Genomic DNA, 27,355 nt, shown 5'->3' on the forward strand with positions numbered 1-27,355 from the left:
CAATTTTTATAAAATGTTATATCATATTTTATGTTAATATATATATATCTATATATAAACCAACAATAAGTTATGCTCTTTCAGTTGCCGTAGTTTTTTATTTCAGGCCACACACAAACGCACACACACACACACACACATAGAGATCCTATGAATACAAAGTGACACAAGAATAATGATCTTAGGAAAAAGGATGTTTTTTTCACCACTATGTGTGTGTGTTTGTGTGTGTGTATGTGTGTGTGTATGTGTGTGTGTGTCAATGAAAATTATGAAAAATAAAAGCTCATTAACATCTGCTTCTGGCATCAGAATGACAGCAGCTCCATTAGCCCGTGTGTATGTGTGTGGTGGAACTTGATTTGAAAAGCAGAGCAGTTTATAGCCCCTCATTTTAATCCTAACACACATTAACGAGCGCTCAGAGATGTAGCGCTCCCCATCTCTCTCTCTCTCTCTCTCTCTCTCTCTCTCTCTCTCTCTCTCTGTCTCGTTTTCTCTCTCTCTCTCTTGTGAGCTGACAGGCTGGTGGTCAGAGCGCTGAGTGTGTGAAACGGGACGGTGTGTTAAGACTCTGATCAGCAGTTAAAACAGGTAACACACTTTAGGTTTTATTCTCTAACACTGCAGTAAGAGATTTGTGTGTGTGTGTGTGTGTGTGTGTGTGTGTGTGTGTTAAATCAGATTTTAGTTTTACACTCAAACCAAAACAGGGGATAGAGCCACACTGAACAGTGCAGTGGTGTGGAGTGCTGTGTACTGTACAGTAGTGGAGTGATGTGCTGTATAGTGGAGTGGAGTGTTGTGGAGTGAACAGCTGTGTAGTGGAGTGATGTGTTGTGTAGCAGATGGTTGGATTGTGGAGTAAGGGTTGTGTAGTGGAGTGGATGGTTGTGTAGTGGAGTAAGGGTCGTGTAGTGGTGTGTTGTGTTGTGGAGTGTTGTGTTGTGTACTGTAGTGGACAGTTGTGTAGTGGAATGGATGGTTGTGTAGTGGAGTAAGGGTTGTGTAGTGGAGTAAGGGTTGTGTAGTGGAGTGTTGTGTTGTGGAGTGTTGTCTTGTGTAGTGTAGTGGACAGTTGTGTAGTGGAATGGATGGTTGTGTAGTGGAGTAAGGGTTGTGTAGTGGAGTGTTGTCTTGTGTAGAGGACAGTTGTGTAGTGGAGTAAGGGTTGTGAAGTGTTGTGTTGTGTGGTGGACAGTGGAGTGGAGTAATGGTTGTGTAGTGTTGAATTGTGGAGTGTTGTCTTGTGTAGTGTAGTGGACAGTTGTGTAGTGGAATGAATGGTTGTGTAGTGGAGTAAAGGTTGTGTAGTGGAGTGTTGTATTGTGTAGTGTTGTGTTGTGGAGTGTTGTCTTGTGTAGTGTAGTGGACAGTTGTGTAGTGGAATGGATGGTTGTGTAGTGGAGTAAGGGTTGTATAGTGGAGTGTGTATTGTGGAGTGGACAGTTGTGTAGTGGAGTAAGGGTTGTGAAGTGTTGTGTTGTGTGGTGGACAGTGGAGTGGAGTAATGGTTGTGTAGTGGGGCAAGGATTGTGTAGTGGAGGGGACAGTTGTGTAGTGGAGTGTTGTGTTGTGGAGTAAGGGTTGTGTAGTGGAGTGTTGTGTTGTGGAGTAAGGGTTGTGTAGTGGAGTAAGGGTTGTGTAGTGGAGTGTTGTGTTGTGGAGTAAGGGTTGTGTAGTGGAGTGTTGTGTTGTGGAGTAATGGTTGTGTAGTGGAGTGTTGTGTAGTGGGGTAAGGGTTGTGTAGTGGAGTGGATAGTTGTGTAGTGGAGTAATGGTTGTGTAGTGGAGTAAGGGATGTGTAGTGTAGTGTAGTGAAGTGGACAGTTGTGTAGTGGAGTAAGGGTTGTGGAGTGGAATGTTGTGTTGTGGAGTGGGTGGTTGTGTAGTGGAGTGAAGTAAGGGTTGTGTAGTGTTGAGTGAAATGCTGTGTTGAGTGAAGTGTAGTGAAATGTGCAATGTAGTGGAGTGTTGTGTAGTGTAGTGGATTGGAGTGTTGTGTAGTGGAAGGTTCTGTTGTTGAGTAAGGGTTGTGTAGTGTAATGGATTGGAGTGTAGTGGAGTGTTGTGTAGTGTAGTGAATTGGAGTGTTGTGTTGAGGAGGGTTTTGTTGTTGAGTAAGGGTTGTGTAGTGTAATGGATTGGATTGTTGTGTAGTGGAGGGTTCTATTGTTGAGTAAGGGTTGTGTAGGGTAGTGGATTGGAGTGTTGTGTAGTGGAGGGTTCTATTGTTGAGTAAGGGTTGTGTAGTGTAGTGGATTGGAGTGTTGTGTAGTGGAGGGTTCTGTTGTTGAGTAAGGGTTGTGTAGTGTAGTGGATTGGAGTGTTGTGTAGTGGAGGGTTCTATTGTTGAGTAAGGGTTGTGTAGTGTAGTGGATTGGAGTGTTGTGTAGTGGAAGGTTCTGTTGTTGAGTAAGGGTTGTGTAGTGTAGTGGATTGGAGTGTTGTGTAGTGGAGGGTTCTATTGTTGAGTAAGGGTTGTGTAGTGTAGTGGATTGGAGTGTTGTGTAGTGGAAGGTTCTGTTGTTGAGTAAGGGTTGTGTAGTGCAGTGTTGGGTAGTGGAGTGTTGCGTTTCGTAGTGTTGTAAAGTGAAGTGTAGTGTTGTGTAGTGGAGTGTTGTGGAGTGAACAGCTGTGTAGTGGTTCCCAGCTAAAAGTTCTGCGAAAGCACCTTAAGATGTTCCTCCACAGTTTCAAACCTCAGAACCTTTCTTAGATATCTTATTCTTTTAACAGTGTAGTACTGTAGCCTGTACTGTAGTACTGTAGTGTGCGCTGTAGTTCTGCAGTGTACCTGTGCTGTAGTACTACAGCACTATAGCTAGTACCGCAGTACTACAATGTGTACTGCCATACTATAGTCAGTACTTTAGTATTGTGTGTACTGTAGCACTGTAGTGTACCTGTACAGTAATACTAACATGTGTACTACACTGTAAGTGCTGCAATACTACACTGTGTATTGCTGTACTGTAGTTAGTATTGTAGTATCATAGTGTTGTAGTATACACATTTAAAAGCGCATATGCAGGACATACACTAGTGTGTATGTGTGTGTGTGTGTGTGTGTGTGGGCATAAGCGTTAAGCTGATTGAATTCTGGGTGACACATCAGTCACATGGAGAGGAGATTATGATCGATCCCCTAATCAATGGACTTCTTTTGTGTGTGTGTGTGTGTGTGTGTGTGTGAGAGAGAGAGAGAGAGTAAGAGAGAGAGAGAGAGAGAGAGAGAGAGAGGTTGTAGATTAAATCAGGAGAAAATGGTTTGAATGAGATGTTCTGAGGAGATTCATATTCATAAAGAACATATCTGTAGATTTATGGACACAAACATCACACACGTTTATGTTCAGAGTAAAGCAACATGTCTCTCTCTCTCTCTCTCTCTCTCTCTCTCTCTCTCCATCTCTCTCTCCATGTCTCTCTCCCCTGACTCGTCCACTGTCTGTCACTCTCATTGACACAGATAATTTCAGGAATTGCTCCGCCTGCGTTTCCGAGTTATTTATAATTCAGCTGAAAAACATGAAAGTGCTCAGTTACGCATCCAAGTGAGCGTGAAGCCGGAGAGGCAGCATGACACAAACAACACAAAGACACAAATGGGACAGGACACACACACACACACACACACACACACACAAACTCACACAGGACAGTTGTTCCAGCATGCAATTAGTGCTCTTTTATGTGCAGGCTATTGTGCCGAGAAGAGCTGCTGTTATTCTCCAATTTAGATATATATATGGGTGTGCGTGTGTGTAGTCATGTGAAAAACTAAGTACACCTTCTTTGAATATTATGGTTTTAGTACAAAACATTTGGTCCTTAGCAGTGTGTGAGAGACTAAGTACACCCTTACTGCTGCCATATGAATTAGGAGGGTAAGTAGCAGGTACTGCTAATCAAATACCCTTGATTAATTACTCATCAGCAAGTGTGACCACCTCTATAAAAGCAGAAGTTTTAGTTATTTGCTGGTCTGAACACAAGACCAAGGATGTAAAGACATCAGCAATAATGACCTGAGAGAAGCAATTGTTGCTGCCCATTCATTTGGGGAGAGTTATAAAACCATTTCTAAGTAATTTGAAGAGATTCTTCAATCTGAGTGGAAAACATTCAAGACATCCAAGCAAATTCACCCCAAGGTCAGACTATGCAGTGCTCAGAGAAACTGCAAAAAGCCTGAGAGCTACATCTCAGACTCTACAGGCCTCAGTTCGCATATTAAATGTTTAAGTTCTTGACGGTACAATTCGAAAAAAAAGACTGAACAAAGGTGTTGTAATGTTGTAATGGTTCAGTCAAAGTTAAGACCTCAACCCAAATGAAATGCTGTGGTGGGACCTAAAGAGAGCTGTACATAAACGAATGCCCAACAAACAAAGCAACGTTATTAATGAAGAGTGGGTCAAAATGTGGCTTCATTTTTGTTAAATCGGTAATGATACTACATAATTTGTCATGTGATGCTGTTCATCTAAGGTTGTATTTATGTAATTTTAGGACCTGCTAAGGATTTTTTATTTATTTCCTGATCTGTAAAACCATAGAATTCAAAGAGGGTGTACTTTGTTTTTCACATGTCTGTACATATTTATTTTTCTATGTTATTATACATAGGTACTTATATAGAGGTACTACATGCCTCTAAATACATAGGTTTATATATATTATCTATACATATATGGGATATACTTGACCTTGTGGATCCTATGAACATTATAGAGCATTATAGAGCGCCCCCTATGCTTCCCGTAGTGTATAACAGTCTGTCAGAATGAGTGTGTGGAACCTAATAAGAGCATTATAGTGCGCCCTGCACTTTCTGTAGTGTTTTGCAATCAGAATGAGTGTGTGGATCTATTTGTTGAGTCTCATCTGAGGTTATTTCTCAGTGCCGAAGTAGTCAGAAGTAGTTTTTTTGGAGACAGGCTGAGAGCATTGACCTTGTGCTGGGTTAATGCAGTGTACTGATGTTTGTCTGTTTGATGGATTGTCCAGTCTGCTGCTGTCTGGAACGTATTATAATTACAGTGCAGTTTAGATGTACTTTGTGTAATATCTGTAATTATCACCGTATTGATCACCTAAAAGAGTCACCTTGTCCGGAAAATGCAAATATTTCTTAATGTGTGTGTGTGTGTGTGTGTGCACTGGTCTGAATGAACCTTCTCATCAGTGCAATCAGCTTTATTTCAGGATGTTCTCTCGCTCTCTCTATCTCATTCTAACTCTTTCATTCTTTCCTGTGAGACCCTCAGGGTGCTATTACCCAAAACAAGGTTCCGACTGAGCATATTGCACAACAGTGCAGATAGTCCTACATTAGCCCTTTATGATAGATGGCTCTTCTCTGCCACATGTTTAGTGGAGGTTCTACCTGTACTTTGCTATTGAACATATTGGACATGTAAAGGTGGCATGCCTGCTGAGAAAAGCTCAAGCTGGTCATGCTGGTTGACAGTATTAGCTTTTGACTAGCATAGGGTGTGTTTTTTGTGTTTTGAGTTTGATGATTTAGCTGCTCTACCAGCATGCCCAACCTGATCAAGCTGGACAACCAGTATGATCAGGCTGGTTGATCAGAATGACCAGCATTACCACATTGGTCAACCAACATGACAACATAACCACACTGGTCCGCCAGTATGACTAGCTTGACCAGACTGGTCAACCAGCTCTACCAAACTAAAGCCAGTTTGACCAGCTTGACAATCAGCTTGGTCAAATTCATATGAAACATATAATATACTGGTCAAGAGCTGGTTAACCAGCAGGCTTACCAGTGTAGTGTATATTTGATGGATTAGCTGGTCTGCCAGCATGTCCAACTTGAACATGCTGGCAGTATGACCAAGTATGACCAAGTTTGCTGACCATCATGGCCAGCATGAGCAGTATTACCACACTGGTCCACCAGCATGACCACAGTCGTTGCCCAACAAACTAGCCAATAAGCTTGATGACCACCTGGATGAGCAGCATTTTAACCACCTGTGTGATTTAAGACTCTTTCTTTCTTTCTCTCTCTCTCTCTCTCTCTCTCTCTCTCTCTCTCTCTCTCTCTGCAGGATGTGTGGTGTGGAGGTGGATGACAGTGTGGAGGATGAGCATGAGGTGGAGGATGAATTTGGGTTGTGTGAGGGGGTGCGGATGTTGCCCCCACCTGTGGCGCGCTGTGACGGGAGTGTGTGGGGGTCCCGGCGCGGGCGCTGCGAGTGTATGTGTTGGGGTTTAGGCCTTGTTCTGTGGAACGTAGGACTGACCAGTGTGTGTGTGACGCTGATGGCTGGAGTGTTTACACTGGTGCTGCTGCCTGCCGTCCTGCTGCTGTACACAGGGTTCCTCTGCCATTCACGGGTGAGACACACACACACACACACAAGCACACACAAGCATCAATTTTCCAGTTTGTATATACAGATATGTCTAATTATTCTATGATCTATCTATTTATATATATATATATATATATATATATATATATATATATATATATATATATATAGATGGTATGCTCATAACGTCACAGGTGGCAAGGTCCATTGGAGTTGCAAAGTAAAAGGGAAAGCTATTAAACCTGGATGAACCAGTTTATTTTAAAAAACCCAGTGCCCAAAAACAGTGGAAAACCCTCGACTTTGTGCTCTCAGATAGTTTTTATCCTCTAAACGTGTGTGACTGGAGTGTGTGACTGCCTTAACTTAACTTTCCTAATAAACACAGCCATGTTGGGGAATGTTTTACCACTCAGTCTGATTAAGGGGGCGTGTTTCATTGGGAAAAATATAACTCTATAACTCAGTGTATCCCCGCCCATTAAACCTACAGCAGTTTAGCCCCACCCATTCTCCCTATAACAGTTTAGCCCATTAATTCAACCTTCAATAGTTACATCCCATGCATTCATCCTTTCTGCCCATTTCATTTACCACAGTTTAGCTTTGCCCAGTCAGTGTACAGAAGTATAGCTTCACTCATTCAGGCTACAGCTAATTTAGCGACATGCTAAGTTCAAGTAAAAGGGAAAGCAAGCAAACTAAATGTGCCTGATATGTGCTCTCAGATATGAGGTTTTATCCTCTAAATGTGTCCTAAGTTAGCTGGACATTCCTGGCTACACATTGCTGTCCATGGACCATTGGTTATTTAATCATTTGGATGAATTGCTGCCTTTAACTTGAGCAGGTCATCTGCCTTTTACCCTGTTTAGCTTTGCCCAGCCCACCCGTTCAGCCTACAGCAGATAAGCCCCACCCATTTAGACTGGGTTTCTGCTCAGATTGCTTTTTATGAGGCTCAGTACAGAGCAACCAATCAAAACAGATCTCATTTACATACACACATGGACAAAATTGTTGGTACCCCTTGGTTAATGAAAGAAAAACCCACGATGGTCACAGAAATAACTTGAATCTGACAAAAGTAATAATAAATAAAAATCCTATGAAAATGAACAAATGAAAATCTGACTTTGATTTTGAACCATGCTTCAACAGAATTATTTATAAAAGTAAACTCATTAAACAGGCCTGGACAAAAATGATGGTACCCCTGATTGAATAATGTGACCAAAGAGACATGTTAAATCAAGGTGTGTCCACTAATTAGCATCACAGGTGTCTACAATCTTGTAATCAGTCACTGGGCCTATATATAGGGCTACAGGGCTACAGGCATACAGTCACTGTGCTGTTTGGTGGCATGGTGTGTACCACACTCAACGTGGACCAGAGGAAGCGAAGGAAAGAGTTGTCTCAGGAGATTAGAAAGCAAATTATAGACAAGCATGTTAAAGGTAAAGGTTATAAGACCATCTCCAAGAAGCTTGATGTTCCTGTGACTACAGTTGCACATATTATTCAGAAATTTAAGATCCATGGGACTGTAGTCAACCTCCCTGGATGTGGCTGCAGTAGGAAAATGGATGACAAATCAAAGAGATGGATAATACGGATGATAACAAAAGAGCCAAAAAAAACTGCTAAAGAGATTAAAGGTGAACTTCAAGGAACTCAAGTGTCAGATCGCACCATCCGTCGTTGTTTGAGCCAAAGTGGACTTCATGGGAGACACCATTGTTGAAAACAAATCATAAAAAAGCCAGACTGGAATTTGCCAAACTACATGTTGACAAGCCCCAAAGCTTCTGGACAGATGAGACAAAAACTTTTTGCCAAGGCACATCAGCTCTATATTGAAGCATATCAAGAAAAGAAAAGAACACTGTCCCTACTGTGAAACATGGAGGAGGCTCTGTTATGTTCTGGGGCTGCTTTGCTGCATCTGGCACAAGGTGTCTTGAATCTATGCAGGGTACAATGAAATCTCAAGACTATCAAGGGATTCTAGAGAGAATTAGAGAGAAATATGCTGCCCAGTGTCAGAAAGCTTGGTCTCAGTCGCAGGTCATGGGTCTTGCAACAGGATAATGACCCAGAACACAGCTAAAAACACCCAAGAATGGCTAAGAGCAAAACATTGGACTATTCTGAAGTGGCCTTCTATATAGGTTGTGCAACAAAATATTAAGTTATGGGTACCATCATTTCTGTCCAGTTTTTTTTTATAATTCTGTTGAAGCATGGTTGAAAAGCAATGTCTGACTTACATTGGTTAATTTTCATTGCATTTCTATTTATTATCAGTTTTGTCAGATTCAAGTTATTTCTGTGACCATTTATTTCTGTGGGGTTTTCTTTCATTAACCGAGGGGTACCAACAATAATGTCCAAGTGTGTATATCAGTCTTAAAGGGACAGAAAAGGTGTGTTTAATTCTTAGGTGTTATAAAGAGAGGTTGGGAAAGTGAATTACGTTTTTGGAACATAAACACTGTATGTGGAGCTCAATACAAGACAAACATTGGACTTTTTGCAGGTCTTGACAGTTATGATATATAGTACAGACACACACACACACACACACACAGACATTGTTTAGTGTTAAATGGCTTTTTATTTTGATTCTGGCTGAGAATTCTAATTCCCTTCAGCATCTGTAAATTGGATTCCAATGAACTGCTGGAGTGTGTGTGTGTGTGTGTGGCAATTGATTGGCAGCTCAGAGGTTTTATTGACAGCTCAGGGGCCGGTTCTTATCTTGAAGCTGTCACACACTACTAACTCCCCCCACAAACACACTCTCTCACACACACACACACACACCATACTAACCCCCCACCTCCATCCCTTCAGGTACTTGCGTCCCCGTCTGCAATCTGCCGTTACCTTGACGACAACAGCTGCTCCGCCCTCATCATCCTCGGCTTTGTGATGATGTCGCCACTGGTCGTGGTCGCTGCAGCAACCTTCTGCGGCCTGCTCAGGCGCTTCCGTCTGCTGTTGTACTTTCAGCCAATCTCTGGAGCCTGGTACAGGGGGCGGGGCTTTAAATGGAGACAGGACTTCCATGCCTGGGTGTGACTGGCCCAAGTTCACTGACCCTGGGACATTTTTTTTGTGTCTATAAACCCCCCACTGAAGCTTCGCCAACCAAACTCCGACACCGGTTCACAATCGGTTACAGCAGACGCTCATAACTCAATGCTTATGACTATGAAGGAGCTGGAGAACCTACAGCTGAAGTGTTTACGTACCTGCTCAAGGCCTATGAGGTGTTACCATGCCAACGTGGAAAGGGTTATACTGATAGTTTGGCCTTTCATCACCTTATTCGAAATGTAGTCAATCAGCCAGGACTGTACTGTAGTTTTACACTGGACAGAGCCAGCTCTACCTATTATTCTACAGACGTGGCTACTTAGGGTCCTTCTACCACCAAGGAGGCCTGCTAACAACTTTTTGGTTACTACTGTAGAGTTATAGTTTAAATAGGCACTCAAGTTAAGAGAAAGGAGCGACTGGGTATTCTGGGCAACAAGTGTTTTCTCCAAATTTAACACATAGTGCCACTTTTACTGAGTACGAGTAAGAATCCTTCATAAGAGCACTCATCAGATCAGGTGGCAAATCAAAAGCTTCATTAGTTGCTTCTTCTGGTGTTCTTGAAATAAGACACACCAAATACCTGGACTAGCTAGGGTACTGGAAGATATCATTGCCTTGCACAACCAAGGAAAATGCAAACAAAGGCACTGAATGTTCCTGGGGATACAGCTGGAGGCACCGTTTGCAAAATTCACAGTTTAAAGGAACACTGGCTACACTACCTGGATGTGACAGAATGACGAAGTTATCACTGGCTGCCATCAGATTCCTGTGGACACGGATGCTCAAAAACCCTCGAATGACCCAAAAGTACAAGAACAGTGAGCTCCAATCTGCTCATATAAATAAAGCCAGTTTAGTGATGAAACACAACTGGAACTTTTAGGGCCTAGAGATCTGCTGTGTGTCTGGAGGAGGAAGAATGAAGCACTGCCTGCAGTGAAGCGCGATGGTGGATTAGTGATGCTCCAGGGCTGCTGCGCTTCCTCTGACACTGGAAACCTGCAGCGCGTTCAGGGGAAGATGGATTCAATATAGTATCAGGAAATCCTTGGAGAAAACGTCATGCCCTTCTATGAAGAAGCTGTAGTTTGGGCGTCATTGGACCTTCCAACAAGACAGTCATCTCAAACATACCTCAAAGGCTTGGTTTCAGAAGAGGTCCTGGGAGATGGCCGTCACAGTCCCCTGTTACTTAAACCCCATAGAAAGTCTTTCGTGGAATTTGAAGAAGGAGATTGCAGCAGCAAAGCCAAGAATATCAGCGACTTGAAGGCCACTGCCCATGAGGAAAGAGCTAAGATTCCTCAGGAATGCTGCCAGAAGCTGGTGTCTGGCAATGCATCATGTTTGCAGCAGGTCAGAACAGTGGGGTGCTCTAATAAGTACTAAAGACACTCATCATGAAGGGGTTGAAAAATTAAGAAACTTCAGTTGTCATTAAAGTGGCATTTTGTGTTGAATTTGGAGAAGCACTTGTTCTATTAGTTGTGTTGAGCTATACATATAAGGTTAGAGCTGGCCCTGACACTGGAGTTACTAAGTAAACAGCACGGTGGTGCCACAGGTAGTGTATGTCTTGCACAGCTCCACTGGCTCAGGGTACACTGGTTTCCTTACACCTCCAAAAAAAACATATGGTAGGTGAATTGTCTAAGCTGAACTGCCCTTAGGTGTGATTGTGTGTGTGTGTGTGTGGGTGTGAACTGTTGTGTGTGGCACCCTGCTATGGACTTGCACCTTGCCTATGGGGTATTCCTGCCATGCGCCCAATGACTCCAGGTTGGATCTGGATCCACGGCAACTCTGACCAGGAAGAAATGGATAAGACAATGGATGGATGAATGGATGGATGGAACTAGTAAGTACTAAAATTCATACCAGAGAAGTAACACTTAAGAACCACAGACTTACTAGATGACATCCTGGATGATTGACTACACATGGGTTAAAATATGGATTAAACAACTATGCCGAATTATGGCCGAATTAAGCCACAGAAGTCAGTATATGGTCTGGTAAATGAAAGATATGCTAACATTGCTGTGCTTTGCCTCGCTTCTACCAGTACATCTACCCGTATATCAATAGCTGCTAGTCAGCGCTACACAGCTTGTTACAGTACAGGAAGCAGGAGCAGGACTTTACCTCCAATTATGTTTTGTCAAAATTATGTTTAATTATTGTAGTGTATTTGTAAAAAAAAACAAAAAAACATGTATTTTGTAAATACACAACACACACTCCTAATGCACCCATGTATATATACACACAACATTATCATTCAGGCCATGTAAATGATATACTTGTTGGCTCTCTGTATGCAATCAAGAGGCTAATGTACACAATATGATATATATAATATATGATTATATTATAATGAATGCATTCAGCTACTTTAACGCAGGAAAACTGTATTCTCTGGAATGCTGATGCTCCATCCAGTACCTTTGGGATGAGCTGTATGACCTCACTAATGCTCTTGCCACTGAATGCAATCAAATCCTCGCAGCAATGCTCTAAAATCTACTAGAAAGCCTACCCTGGACAGTGGAGACAGTTACTTCACCTGGTGCCCCAATACTTTTGTCTATATAGTGTACATTGGCTTCGTAGCTCCAGTGTAATACTAAAGAAGCAAACTTGGCTGATGGGCTACGTTCACTGGGACCCAGTTCAGGCGGTTTTGTACAGACTTCATGTTCACGATGGACGATAAACCCCCCTTTGCTGTGTCCGATTGGCTCAGACTGTTTTGTTAATGGCTGCTGGGTTACCATAGCTGACACTGTGAGCCTCTCTGTGAGCTCCATGGCCTCACCAGATTCATAACCTGAAAGGGTCTGTAAGTGTGAAGACATGTTTTTAGTTATATAGCTGTTTATTTAGGCTGGTATCTTATTTATTTATTTATTTATTTATTTATTTATTGTTGTAGCCGATCCGTGTGCAGGTGTAATTAAACTGACTCTGACTAAACTGTCTGTAATGACTGTTTGTGTGTTTTAGCAAAATAATGTACTGTAATTTGTGATGTCCCTGTATTCATTTGTAATGTACACCAGCAGGGTGGAGCTACGAGTTAAGGGTTTCTGATAAAGTGGCCATGCTTTAGGGGTCGTTAATCCCAAAATCCTTGGCTAAAAATAAACACAGAATTTGATTCGATTCAATTGGATTCAAGAGAAACACTGATTTTGAATTGATTTGATTGGATTCTGAAATGCTGAGTCGGAATTGGATTTGATTTTGAATTGAAACTAAATTGAATTGATTCTATTCTTAAAAACACTGAATTTAAATGGATTCAGAATTGCTGTTTTTAATTGATTTGATTATGAAAGGCTGAGTTATACTAATTTTTGTTCATTACAAAAAGTTAATTCTGAATTGATTAGATTTATGTGATTCGGAAACACTGAATTTTAATTGATTTGATTCTGAAACACTAAATTTGAATTTATTCTACTCTACAAATTTGTAATTTCAGTCGGTTCAGAGATACTGAATTTTAGTTGGTCCTAAAACTCTGGATTAGAATTCAATTGATGCTGTAACACTGAATGTGAACTGATTTGATGTGATTCTGAAATGCTGAGTTAGAATTGATGTGATTCTAAAACACTGAATTTGAATTGATTGTATTTGATTCATTTCTTTCTGAAATGCTGAATTTGAATTGATGCCGAAATGCTGAATTAGGATTAATGTGATTCTTAGACACTAAACTTGAATTGATTTGATTCAGAAACACTACATTTGAATTTATTCTATTCTGAAATGCTGATTTTTAATTAATTTAAGTCAGTTCTGATACGATTCTGAAACACTGAACATTGATTGATTTGATTTCATTCTATTTTATTTTTTTTTATTCTTGAAACCCTGTAATTTAATTGATTTGGTTTTGAAACACTGAATGTGAAATGATTTGGTTTAATTCTGAAATATTGAATTTGAATAGACTTTAGAAAAAAGCATAAAATCAGTGGATTTGATTAAGACTCTTGAACTTGCACTGCAGCCTCCTCCTCTCTGTGCAGATGATTCAGTCACGAGTTATATGAAAGTAAAGCTAACAATATAACAAACGTAGAGAGGTAGGCTGCAGTGTGTGTGTCTGTGTGTGTGTGTGTTATATTGTGAATATAATTAAAGCTTCTCTGTGTGATTCAGTATAGTGTGTGTATTAGAATAATCTATTTATATAATTTGAATAAGCTCACACACGCCGACAAGCTTTCACAGCAATTACAGAAATCTCACACACACACACACACACACACACACACACACACACACACAAAAGTTTGTTAAGGACTATTTAAAAGTTTCTCAGATGGCTTTTCTTTTTTTCAACTTTAAACTTCTGACCAATTTGTCCTCTAAAAATATAAACCCCTCAAAGAGCCCATCACTGTCGAGTGTGTGTGTGTGTGTGTGCGCTGATGAAGAACATGATGACCTAAAGCCAGGACAAGTCGTCCTGCTGTAATTTCTCTAATTTATGCAGATATATTAATATAATCATAACCCCCCCTATACTGATCTGTCACCATGACTACAGGCAGCCGCTAGGCCTTTGCCATAGCAACACAATAGGATGGCAGTGATAGAGATAGAGAGAGAGAGAGAGGGTTAGATGGGGTGATTATTAGGAAAGACGTACAAAGAGGATGTACGGTTTCCACATAGCAACAGATTTTCTACAAAAATGTTCTCCATAAGAATGAATGTGGAGTTGTGCACCATTCATATGTCACACTGATGTCACATCCAGCCAACCACATAGGATACCACAATGACCACTTAGAAACACTCTAGGAACCACCTAGCAACAACACAGCAACCAACTAGTATACCATAGCAAAAAACTAGCAACTACATATCAAGCACCCAGCAAACATTTAACAACCACAAGGCAGCAACGTAGCAACACCCTAGCAACCCCATGGAAAACAAGGCTAAAACCGAGCAAAAACATATCAAGCACTCAGCAAACATTTAACCATATAGCAACCACCAAAGCAACCAGATCAAAAAACATAGCAACCCCATATAAAGCACAGAGCATACACATAAAAACCTTAGTAACCATCTAGCAATCACATGTGATACCATAGCAACCACCTAGCAACACTATAGCACTCATCTAGCAACCATTTAGCAACTAAATAGCAACCACCCAGGAAACACTTAACCATACCATCACAACCACATAGCAACACCCTTACAATAACTAAGCAAGGCAGTTAAAAAGTGCTGGGTCAGAGTGGGGGTGTAGAGGGGTGAGCTGGTGCTGATGAGGGCAGTAGGTTTTATTGCATACAAGATAAAAGCAGCGCTGCTGCAGTCGATTTTAATGCTTAGCAGTACATAAATTCTGCAGTGACGGCTGAAGGACACACACACACACACACACACACACACACACACCTGTTCAGGTGTGAATTACAAGGTGCAGTTTTTGATCCCTGAACGTAAGTCACACTGTGACACTCGCAGATTCTCAGTTCAGCAAAGCAGAAACCTGTAAAAGCACACATCCGCACATCTGTGCTAGTGCATACATTACACACATATACACACACACGTACACACACACACACACAGAGAGAGAGATTACAGTTTCTAGAGAGTAAATAGACCTGTGGACACAAATCTCTGTTCAATTCATCCTGTGTGTGCAGATCACACATCACTACTGTGGCGCCATCTGAAAGCAGCAGAAACGTTTGCAGAATGTCTCTTTTACACTGAACACATTCATCAGGTTTGACTTTAGACAGCAACAAGTCACAGGGCTATTTATATTCAGAATTTAACCACAACATAACAGAACATAAGTGCAGGAGAGACATGTGTGAGCAACGAGTGTGGGACAGGAGAGAGGGACAGGTTTGCGGCAAGTAGACTGGGACAGGTGTGAAAGGGCCAAGTGAACGGCAGGTGAGACAGACAAGTATGGGACAGGAAGACTGGAACAGGTGTGACAGGGCCAGGTGTAAGACAGGTAGACGGGTATGTTTGGGACAGATGGGAGAGGGACAAGTGAGGTGAGACAGGTGAGACAGAAACGTGTGGTACAGGTAGACTGGAACAGATGTCAGACAGGTAGTCAAGTGTGTGCAACAGGTATGAGAGAGACAGACTTGGGTGGGACTGGTAGACTGGGACTGGTGTGAGAGGGACAAGTATGGAATAGGTGTGGGAGGGGCAAAAAGGGGTGGAAAAGGTAGACAGAAGTGAGAGGGTCAGATGTGAATGGGACATGTGTGGGACAGATAAACAGGTGGAAGTGGAACAGGTGTTAGACGAACAAGTGGACAGATGTGTACAGCACAGCAGTGTGTGAGCAGGACAGGTGTGAGAGGGACAGGTGGAAGTGGAAAGGGTGTGTGACAGGTGGACAGGTGTAGTTGTAACAGCTGTGAGAGATAGACATGGATGTGACAGGTGTAGGTGAGACAGGTTTGAGAGGGACAAAAGTAACTAAGGAAAGATAAACAGATGGGACAAGTGTGGCACAAGTAAACAGCTGTGTGAGAGGGACAGGTGTGAGACAGGTGGACTGGTATGGCTGGAACAGGTGTGTGTGGGACAGGTGGGCAGACGTTAATAGGACAGGTGTATATGGGAACGATGAGAATACACACCTGTCCTGTCCTGAAGAGTACAGAAAGGGCAGAGACATCTGTATACTTTGTCCGAACGTCAGTCAGACGATTCCGTCTCACCCGTCTTGTCTTTTGTGAGTGGGCCCTCTGTAGACTGTCTGCAGCTTCATCCACTGCTTCCTTCCCTTCACACCTGCAGTGAAGATCCATCTGTTGGCGTGCTGATCTTCGGCAGAGCGGCTTGTTTTTCTGGATCAATTCTCTACTCTTTATCTGCCTCTCCGCCTCAATACCAGTCTGAAAGGACGAGCCTCTGTGGTTGCAATCAATCAATATCCACATTGGCCCTAATTCAAGAACACAGACATTGAGCAATTACAGTTTCTCCAATAATTGCTAGAAATCATATTCACTACAATTGTATAGACACACACACACACACAGACACACACACACACACACACACTGAGCATGAAGCATCCTGCATCCTGCTGATTAGTCTGCGGATTAGAGCTGCTTTGATGTGGGAATTCCGGAGCGTGAGAGCTGGGAACGTGCACAGATTTGGGGATCCAGAGGGTTGGGAACAAAATCAGTGTTTGTAACCTCACAGCTGTTCAGAGGGGAGAGGAGAGGAGAGCAGAGGCTTTAAATAATGGAATAATAGATTTTGGCTACAGCCTTGTGCTTTGATATTGCTGACACCACACACACACACATTCCTTTTCTCTCTCTCTCTCTCTCTCTCTCTCTCTCTCTCTCTCTCTCTTTAGAAAGCCGCAGTAAAACTTTTAAGCCCCTAAACCGGCACACTCGGGTCATCAGCACTGGCCCGCTGGGACAGAAAACAAGAACAAGCACAAAATCCTGAATACTGCTGAGCCTAAAGCTGCAGTCACACTCTTGCAGTTTGTGTCGCCTTGCAGAAAGGGGGTGAATACGGCTGTCCCTTTTCACTGAAGTCATCTCTACATCGCACACCAACTATTTAGCTCCTCATTTGTATACAGTTTATATTTAGTGTACATACAACTATTTCATTCTTTATATATTTTAGTTGCATTATTATTATTATTATTATTATTATTACTATTATATTATTAATATTAATATATTGCTGTATATATTATTTTCTTATTTTCTGTTAGTTTTATACACTACTACTGCATGTCCAAATGTGTGTGGACACCCCTTCTAATGAATGCATTCAGCTAGTTAAAAGGTGATATATCCAACCTTTTTTTAAACATAAACACAACCAATTTCCCACTGTGCATAGTGCATACACGATGTCAAAGTGTGATACAAAATGTACAGGTGGTCCAAATATTTCTCAATTGAAAAAAATAAATCTACCTAAAAAACTTGAGGGTGAGGTAGAGTGGTGATCATCCAACATCCTGACCTTGCTAACACTCTTGTCGCTGAATGCAATCAGATCCTCACAGCAATGCACCAAAATCTAAAATCTAGTTAAAAGCTTTCCCTGGACAGTAAGGACAGTTACTCTTTTTTAATACCCTTGATTTCTGAAGAAACGTAGAATGATCATGAGTAGCTAAATTCATTTGTTTAGAAAGGGTGTCCACAAACTTTTGGACATATAGTGTATTAGTCAAGGAGGAAGCATGTACTATCAGCAAGCATTTCAGTGGAGGTTCATCACGTCAACTCAGGAGGTCAAGCTCTGCACACTCTGCCCCACCTGACCAGCACATGAGCTAGTTAACGAGACGAATCAGGTGTGCTAGATACACACGTCCCACACAAACATGTAGAGGTCTAAGGTCTCCAGGGCTCGGGTCAGGAACCCCTGAGGAAACTCACTCCAGTAGGTGTCTAGTAGACCTCCATCAGGTGATCCAATAAAACAAATGACATCCTACCCATGGCACCATGATCTACGGGTCTTTAAAGGGGTCATTATTAGGTCATGGACAGCAGGAGCTGGACAGGTCACTTAAGTGAACTGGCCAGTGATTTAAAAGGAACTGGGGCCTTTTTAAAGCCCCAAGTTTAAATCCCCAGTTAGCCCACAGCCTGTCAGAGCTCTCACTGCAGATCAGGGGAGGAACTGTCCTACATTACAGCCTGACAGGAGCTATAAAACACTCCATTACTGCGGCGCTGCTGAACACTCAGGAGAGGAACATCTCTGTAGGGAGAGAAGAAGAGTGTGAACCAGAGCACTACAGAGAAACTTGCCAAACCGTCCCTTTAGGTTTTAACAGCCTGCACTCAACTGTTTTCACACCACAGCCCTGCAAACTTACCCAGGGTGGTACAGAACAGTCTAGCATTCCCAAATGGTCAAAATGTCTGCATTAATATTCCAAAAAAATGAGCAGCGTAACAGCCGAAGAGACCTTCATTGTTTCAAGAGGTTTGAAGAGCACTAGAGTTCGGACAGTCATGGATAACTATTCCCTACATGCACTATATAGAACACTATTATTATTCTATAGGGGACATACATGTGGCCTAATTACTATTCATTGGTGCAGTGGTCCCTACATTGGTGCACTATATAGAACACTAATAATATAGGGGACATAAATGTGGCCTAATCACTATTCCCTACCTTGGTGCACTATGTAGAACACTATTATTATAGGGGATATAAAAATGGCCTAATTACTATTCCCTACATTGGTGCACTATGTAGAACACTATTATTATAGGGGACATAAAATGGCCTACATTGGAGCACTCCATAAAACACTATTATTATGGAGAACTGAAAGTGAACTGTGTAACACACTATGCCTTATTACTATATTGTACACTACTTGGGCTGTGTCTGAAACTATTTAGCAAAATATTCCCTGACATAGTGAATAGGGTGTAGTTTCAGACACAGCCCAAATAGTGCACTATAAAGTGAATAGGCTATAGTCTCCGGTGGTCACTTATTTGTAGTAGTGTTGACTCTGTTTGCTCCTAAATGCTAATTTTGTTGATTTGTTGGAGATGTATTTGTGTTTTTTGCTTGTTTACTTGGTCCTGAGTTTAGTTGTGTTTGTTTGCACTTTGTTCCAGGTTGTATTTCAGAGGAGCTGTTTTTTATCTAGTTCATCTTCTATGAAAATTTATAGACCTTGTCAAAACAGGTCTGCGTGTGTTGCCTCTAATTAAGTCCCTTCCTCTGCAGCTGGGTTGAGTTGTGTGTGAGCTGAAATTTAAACCTACTCACACTCTCAGCTCCAGACTGTTCTTAGGGGGAAATTTCACAATAAAAATTCCTTTTATGCATTTACAAATCCTTACTGTCAAAGCAAAACTTAACTTCTTCATACTTTGAAATGACCAGTTCTTCTTTAAAAACATTTTTTGCTATCCTAGCTGGATGGCCATCTTTTGCTAGCTTTAGTGGAATGATAAAGTTAAATGTGGAAGTGGAAATTGACCACCAACTGGAATCTTCCCAGATCTGAGATTTGATCCTGAATGTAGCAATTTAGAATGGATCATCAAATAATCATTAATCATAATCACTACTCCCTACATTGGAGCACTATATAAAACACTATTTTTAATATAGAGAATGGAAATGTGGCCTAACCACTACTCCCTACATTGGAGAACTATATACTGTAGAACACTGGGGGGACAAAAATATGCCCTCTAATCACTACTCCCTACATTAGAACACTATATAGAACACTGTTATTAGATGGGGTAAAATATGCCTCCTAATTATTATTCCATATATTGGAACACTATAGAAAAACACTATAGTTTTATTGGGTGGATATGTGGCCTAATCCTTGCAACCTACATTGTAGCACTATATAGAAAACTATTATTATAGGGAACATAACTGTGGCCTAACCTCTATGCCCTCCATTAAAGCACTATATAAAACACTATTGTTTTAGTGGACAGAAATATGCCCCTATATATGCTCACTATGTCTTACACTGGAGCACTATATTGAACACTAAAATTAAATGGAAGGGGGAATTACCCATAACCACTTGGAAACTGGAATCTTCCCATATCTGAGATTTCATATTGAATGCGGCAATTAAGAATGGATCATTAAATAATGATAAAATTGTTAACGTACACTCTAAGCTAACATGGTTTTGGTCACTCAGGACCTTAATGGACACCTTCAAAGAAGAGGTTTTCGATAAACCCCTTCCACACATTAATTGTTCCCCAGGTTCTTAGCAGCAATTAAACTGGTTCAGGATTCAGTGTAAACCCAAACCGAAGTGGGAATCCCAGAAAAGTGAATCTGGCAGTTTCCCTGCCAGACCAGTTCATTCAATTATTTCTAAGAGCAGGAGGATCATATATAAACAGGAGCCGATAGGGGAAACACAGCAAGGTTCTAGATCACAGAGCGGAACGTTTCAGCAGCTCTTCAGTTCATTTAGTGATTCCAGAGAGAAACAGGAAGATTTACCCTGTATGCTTGTGGTGGATTTTGAATGTCATGATGAACGGCCCAATAGAAGATCTCCAAAATGACTGGGAATAAAATCACTTCCAAGCTTTTTTGGAGCGGCAGTGTTCTTGTCCTACATACGTGAAAACCATGAAGAACCTCTTGTTTACAGGTTACAATTCAGGTGGTCCTCCACCTGGTTTCTACTCAGCCTTTCCTGTTGTGCTAAAGATTAAATTCCATGATTTGAGATTCTGCAGGTGTCCGTTCCTCCAAAACGAACACCTTCTGAAGCCTCATACATCTCCTTTACTGCCATCCTGCTGGATGCAGCTGATGTTTTATGTGCTGCTGTACAAACCCAACACGCCTCGCCCAGCGGATCGGTGCGCTCCCGCACTGCAGATCATCTCTCTGATGAAAAGGCTATGCATCGCGAGAAATCATACAGTCATTATTAACCCCCCAAAAAACTGTAGGCATCTCTACACCCCCCCTCCCTGCTACTCGTCACAACACACATTAAGGAGGTTAGCAGCTCGGTGAATGATTGCCAAATGCCTTTTTTATGCAGATTGTGGAGTAATGCATTCTCAGCCAACTCTCCGTAACAATATAAAGAATGCTAATAGGCTTCCGCAACAATCCAGAAATCCTAAATGGGTCTTAAATTGATGTTTAATGAGGGAAAGACTGTGAAACGCTCTCCATCATGCCCTCAGGCCGACTCTGCCAGTTCAGACTTTAGGTACAAAACAGTGTTGAGGGGGTGCTGTGTGTAAATATTCCTCATGGACTGAAGGGGAAATGACTGAGTCAATGTGGAGGAATTAATTTTTTAAATTTTAATTAAGTTTTAATTTTTTTATATTTTCATAAAAAAAAAATCTGAATGCCCACCTCTGATTCCAAACATGTTCAGTGTCCAAAGTTTGCTTCTTCATTTTTAGCACTGCAGCTGCAAAGCTAATCTGAAAATGTATACCACAATCATTAATCCTAGAGCTATGAAGCTAATGTAGCTAATGGAAAGGGTCACACTCAGATGCTGTTGTCCCGAGTCCCTTCCTCATATCTCAAGCAGTGATTTGGACCAATTTACAAAATGTGAAAATTTAAGGTTAACCATACATTCATTTCAGTCTTAAATAGCCTATTAAATAGCATCTTTAGAAAGCTTTAGCCAGTGTAGATATGGCAGCAAGTGCTTGACCTTGGTAGCCAACATGGAGAGTTTGTTCATCTGCCTTAAAACGAGAGCCGAGAGACATCCTGAGCTTTTCAGCTTACCATACATTATTATTATTATTATTATTATTATATATGTATGTGTGTGTGTGTGTGTGTGTGTGTGTGTGTGTGTGTATGTGTGTGTGTATGGCTATAACAGTTAGTGGAGCAGGTGTGTGACTGGCTAGCTAATGTAAGCTGGTAAACACATCCAAATTCTATCACATTAGCATTTTATTATTTTGTGATCATCTGTGAGCACCACAGACTGCCTCAGGCTACCCAGTCCCAGACCTACCTGAGTCTCCCTGCTCAGTTTGCCTTCCGCATGTGCGCATGATCGGCACAAATGTGGTAGCGACACTTGTAAGAACTTATGCCATTATTATCATATATGTCAGATATGTCATTCATTGTCTTGAAATAGCTACACATTCACAATATCATGGTCACTTTTAGTTGTTGTGGGATTTATTTAGTCTAAATCACCCAAGTACTCAATGAAACTCTTAAAGAAAAATCACTCCAGCTCCGAAATCAATAAGACAGCCAGTGTTCTCCAAGGCAGTCTGAATAAGTCTGATTCTGCATGCAATTTCTATAGCTTCCTTATCTGAACTTCTGGACAAAGCCACTCCCATGCATATCTCCCGCTGACCAATGTGGTCAATTCAGCTCCGCTCATATCCAAACAAAGAGGTACTTTCAGGTGATGTCATGCTCATGTAGCTCCACCTAGATACAAATCTGCCTGGAAATGTGAAAAGGGTTCATTGGCGTTTATAATCTAATGCTTCTTGTTAGCTACATTATCTTTGTAGTTCTAGTACTAACTGGTCTACATAAGGTCCTGTTACTTTTTAGCTACATTAGCCTCTTAGCTCCTAATTGTCAGGGAATTAGTTGCTATCTATTAGCCTTGTCCAGCGTAAAAGCACCTGCTGAAAAAATGAACTTCTGGCCAGCCCAAGCAGGTTAATCTGGGCTGCCTGACCAGCATCACCAAGCTTGACCAAAATCAAATGCAACATACACCATGCTGGACAAGAGCTGGCTAACCAGCTAGCTTTCCAGCATTGGGTGTGTTTTGTCTGGATGACCAGCTTTTCAGCCACATGACCATTAAAAACCAGCAAAAGCTGGCCTGGATTTTTAAGCTGGGACTTGCCACAAAATGCCACAGGCCGTGATATGATATGATGATATGGTACAATTAAAGCTCAGATGAATATCTAACATAAATATTAGGAAATAATAGTACTTCTACCCAAAATCAAATGTAATAGTTTTGTTAGTAATGGATCCCAGGTGATGAATCGATTAAATGTAATGATATATTAAGTGATAAACTGTTGTTTTTCTGTACAGTTTGATCCATTTGGAAATGCCTTCAGGTTTGTGTTTAGGTATTCAGTATAGAACGGAAATCTAAGACTTCAGAGATGAGCATACTTGGTAAAAACTTCACTTACCAGCCTGGACAAGACACACACACACACACTAATGCAGCTATGAGTGTGTGATTAGTTGTGGTCATTAGCACTGGAGAGCAGGACAGGCTGCAGTTTTACACCAATCAAATATTAAAGAGTCCAGATTTTATGCATTCATTAGACTTTATAACTAATGCTCACTCTCCCACTCTTGAACTCTCTCTCTCTCTCACTCTCACACTCACTCTCATTTGCTTCTCTCTCTACCTTTTTCTTCACTCTCATTTTCCCTTTTTCACACACACACACACACACACACACAGAGCATCATAAAGTGGTTCTCATTGGTGGAGCAGCAGGTGGCTGAATTTGTATAATGGGATTTTTACTGTGTGAACAGAGGGGAGTTTATAGCCTCTCTCTGTCTCCATACACACACACACACACACACACACAGATGGACAGTCCATTTTTCTGTTTACATGCAATCAGACACAAACACAGGCGGCATGGCGGCAGCTGCACAGCGCAGCACAGAGAGTTTCCACTATTAACACACACTCACACACACACACTTTGTTCAGAGGCATTATGGGAAAATGGAAGCGAAATTGATGGGAAAATAAGAGCTCTAGATAGAGAACAGGATGGAGAGACTGTCAGTGACATTATCAGCGAGAGAGAGAGAGAGAGTGAGAGAGAGAGAGAGAGAGAGAGAGAGAGAGAGAGAGAGAGAGAGATACTGAGCTTCTTCTCATCCATAGAAACCCGGGAAATTGTTTTTGTGTCCTGTCAGGTCTGAAAGTGATTATACTGAAAGCCCTTTAATAACAATTTCTGTCTAAAGCTTCTGAGCTCTGAATCAGTACAGGCTGAATCTTTACAGAATATTTCAGAACAGACTGAAGCCCTAAAAACTGAATATTTTTGGTTTTGAATTAGTATGGAATCATCACAAACAGATACAGAATAAAGCAGTACAGACTGAATCCATAAGTACTGAATCTTTACAGAATAAATCAGCACAGATTAAGGCAATGTTTGACTCTCAGCCCAAATCCGATTTTTGTCACATCCAGATTGACGTAATCATTACTGAATGAATAAGTACATACAGAATCACCACAAATTGAATCTTCACAGAATGAATCAGCACAGACTGATTCCTTCTAGATGAATTCATGCAAAAAAAATCATGAATACATATAGAATCACCACAAACTAAATCTTTACAGAATTAATCAGTACACAATGAAGCCATACAAACTAAATCTTTACAGAATCACTTTACAGTAATCAGTACATACAGAATCACTACAGAATCTTTACAGAATAAATCAGTACAGACTAATCTTTACAGAATTAATGAATCCATACAAGACTGCATCTTGTGTCTCTGGTTGGGGGGGGGGGGGGGGGGTTAGGTGGTACAAGTCAGATTTGGCTCCTCAGTTGATATAAGCTAATAAAACAGCTGCAGTCTGAGGGTATAATGAGAAAAGCGCTGATAATCCACTCAGATCCACACTCTCAGGCCTGATCGCCACAGTCTGACTGAGGTCAGCACAGCGAGAGAGAGTGATCTGAACACAGAATAGAGAGAAAGCGAGCGAGAGAGAGGTCGTATTGTCACTATTAACGTTATCTCAGTGCTGTGCGACCAGCTGTCCTGGCAATGTCATCAGAACAGCAGCATCACTGAAGAGAGAGAGAGAGAGAGAGAGAGAATAAGAACATTTGAAAATGACTCAAAATGCTTCGTCCTTGACCGCCCTCTGCTTTTCCGAAATAAGCCTCTCAGCCTTTTTCTCTCTCTCTTTTCTCTCTCTCCCTTGGACACTCTTTCTCTCTTTCAACCTCTCTTGCTCTATACCAATCTCTCTCTTTATCTCTCTCTCTCTGTGTCTCTCTCTGTCTATTCTTGTTCCATCACACTAAACCATGGTTACCCCTAAAATAGGTTCTTCAGTAAAGGTAGTGGTTCTATATAGAACCATAACATCTTGCAGATCTACCTAAATGCTTTAGAAGGTTCTTCACGTACAAGCAGATCCTCTTGTTAATGGTTCTTACATTGCTCCAAACGGGGTTCAACTGTTATGCTATGAGTCAAAGAAACCCTATTGCGGATCTAAGTGAAAGCCTTGCTGAGAGTTTAGTGTTTTCTGTCTTGGTTCCTGTGTAGGGTCAGTTTAATGGCCGTTACTGGATTGACCAACCAACTAGGCCTACTCTGGGCACATGCCTATAGAAGCCCCAGCCACTAGGGGGCACTCTACCAGCATAGATTTCAAAAAGTCTTTTTTTTGTCATACACAACCCATACAACCTCTGAGATTATGATCATTTAGCACGAGCCAGTGAGAACATGGCTTTAGAAATGTTTAGGCAGGTGGTCTTAATGTTTTGCCCATGGGTGTGTTGCAGCAATTGGTGCATACTTGCATTCACACAACAAACATGTTAGAATGATAGTGAGCTGAATTATCTCTCTCTCTCAGCCAAGCAGGTCTCTTTCTTCTCTCTTCTCTCTCCACACACACACACACACACACACACACAAAGACACACACAGCTCATCTTTCAGTGGTGTGGTTTGTTCTGTTTTGTGGTTTTTACAGGTCAGAACGGAGCTGCAGCACAAAGCCTCCCTTCAGCGCTCATTACGACCGGCTGAACAGACAAAAACATCTCACGCTGTCCTTTCCTCTAATCCTGCATTGTGTCCCTCACTCCATCCTTCTCTCCCGCCGTATGCTGAAGAGCCTTTCCTGGAACAAACTGCCGCCTCATACTGTCGCTCTCTCTCCCTCTCTCTCGCTCTTATCACTTCATATCACAGTCTGCTGACATTTGTTCTGAAGCCAGAAAATCATCGTGAAGACGTGTTAGTTAGAGTGTCCATATTTTGGTTTTCAAAACAGAGGACACAGGAGAAACACAAGTGTCTGTTGTGGTAAGGATGTTGGGAGGCTTCAAGTAGGCCTGAGTTGTGGCAATGTGTGTGTGTGTGTGTGTGTGTGTGTGTGTGAGGGTAGAAGGTAGTTGAATATATCTAAAATCATTTAACTGTATTAATGAACATTAAACCATAAATGCTGATTTACCAAAACTAATAAAACACTTTAATGTTATATATTGCTAAAGCCTTCTAGAAGTCCCCCCAACACATGATGCTGGCAGCGCTGGGGGGTTCTGATCAATGCAGGCTTGTATTCCGCTTTGTGACTGGATGTACGGTTCCATGTAGCAGCAGATGTTTTGTGGGGGGTTTTTTGGTCCCCGAACAACGAACATCTTATGTGACAGTGATACAGACACACTAGTAACACCCAACCAACCGCATAAGGGTACCATGGCAACCACTTGGCAACACGCTAGATGCGAGCAACCACCTGTGACACCATAGCAACCACCTGGGATACCTAGGAACTCCATAGCAATTACCTAGCAAAATCAGTTTGACCATTTTCTTTTTTATGATGATTTTTTGTCAGGACTCAAGCTGCAAGCTGTAATATATGTATAAAAAGTGCTACACACAAAAATAATGACAAGTAAATACATTTATAAATAATAGAAGTAGTAAATAAGCGTTGTTATTATTATTATTATTATTATTATTATTATTATTATTATTATTATAACTAGACTGATAAACTACATTTGGGAGAAATTGGTCCTTTAACCACCCCGAAGTAGCTGCACACTGCTGACTCAAACACACATCAGAGAAAGTCACACTCTGTGTGTGTGTGTGTGTGTGTGTGTGTGTGTGTGAGCGCGTGTGGAAGAAAGATGAAGAGTATTCATTTTTAATGCTGGATGAGAGGTCCCGTGCTACAGCGGCTCTGCCTAACAGTCTTTGTTTTGCTGTTGGTTCTTTATACCTCAGCAGTTCTGTGCGGTTACTGTAATGCTGGGATTTGCCGTCCACTGTAATGAACACAATCAATCTGAGGACGGTTCTCCCGTTTGTGTGCTGGAGCCGCTGAGAGTCAGAAGAAAGGCCTTCCGAGAGAAACAGCAGGATGCAGGTGGATTTTATTGGGACATAAACACCGTAGGCCGATGGCGAGGGTGACAGTCTGTTATTAGCCAATTACTCTGATCCCTGTGAACTAATCTGCCTTACATTCGGATCAGCTCGCAGAGGGGAATTCCAGCTCTTCCAGGCTGTTAATTATTGCTTGTGTGTGCATTGGCAGCGCTGGGCTT

General features: G+C 41.6%; 1 protein-coding gene across 1 annotated transcript; it reads left to right on the forward strand.

The window, feature by feature from the left end:
- The first annotated feature begins 385 nt into the window (after positions 1 to 385).
- LOC140542946 (transmembrane protein 88B-like) lies at positions 386 to 13,624 on the forward strand. The gene is made up of 3 exons (XM_072665909.1): positions 386 to 594; positions 6,084 to 6,372; positions 9,210 to 13,624. Exons 2-3 carry the CDS (start codon positions 6,085 to 6,087, stop codon positions 9,435 to 9,437), a joined length of 516 nt encoding a protein of 171 aa, XP_072522010.1. The 5' UTR covers positions 386 to 594; position 6,084; the 3' UTR covers positions 9,438 to 13,624.
- The last annotated feature ends 13,731 nt before the right edge of the window (positions 13,625 to 27,355 follow it).

Source organism: Salminus brasiliensis, chromosome 21, assembly GCF_030463535.1.
Source record: "Salminus brasiliensis chromosome 21, fSalBra1.hap2, whole genome shotgun sequence".
NCBI lineage: Eukaryota > Metazoa > Chordata > Actinopteri > Characiformes > Bryconidae > Salminus > Salminus brasiliensis.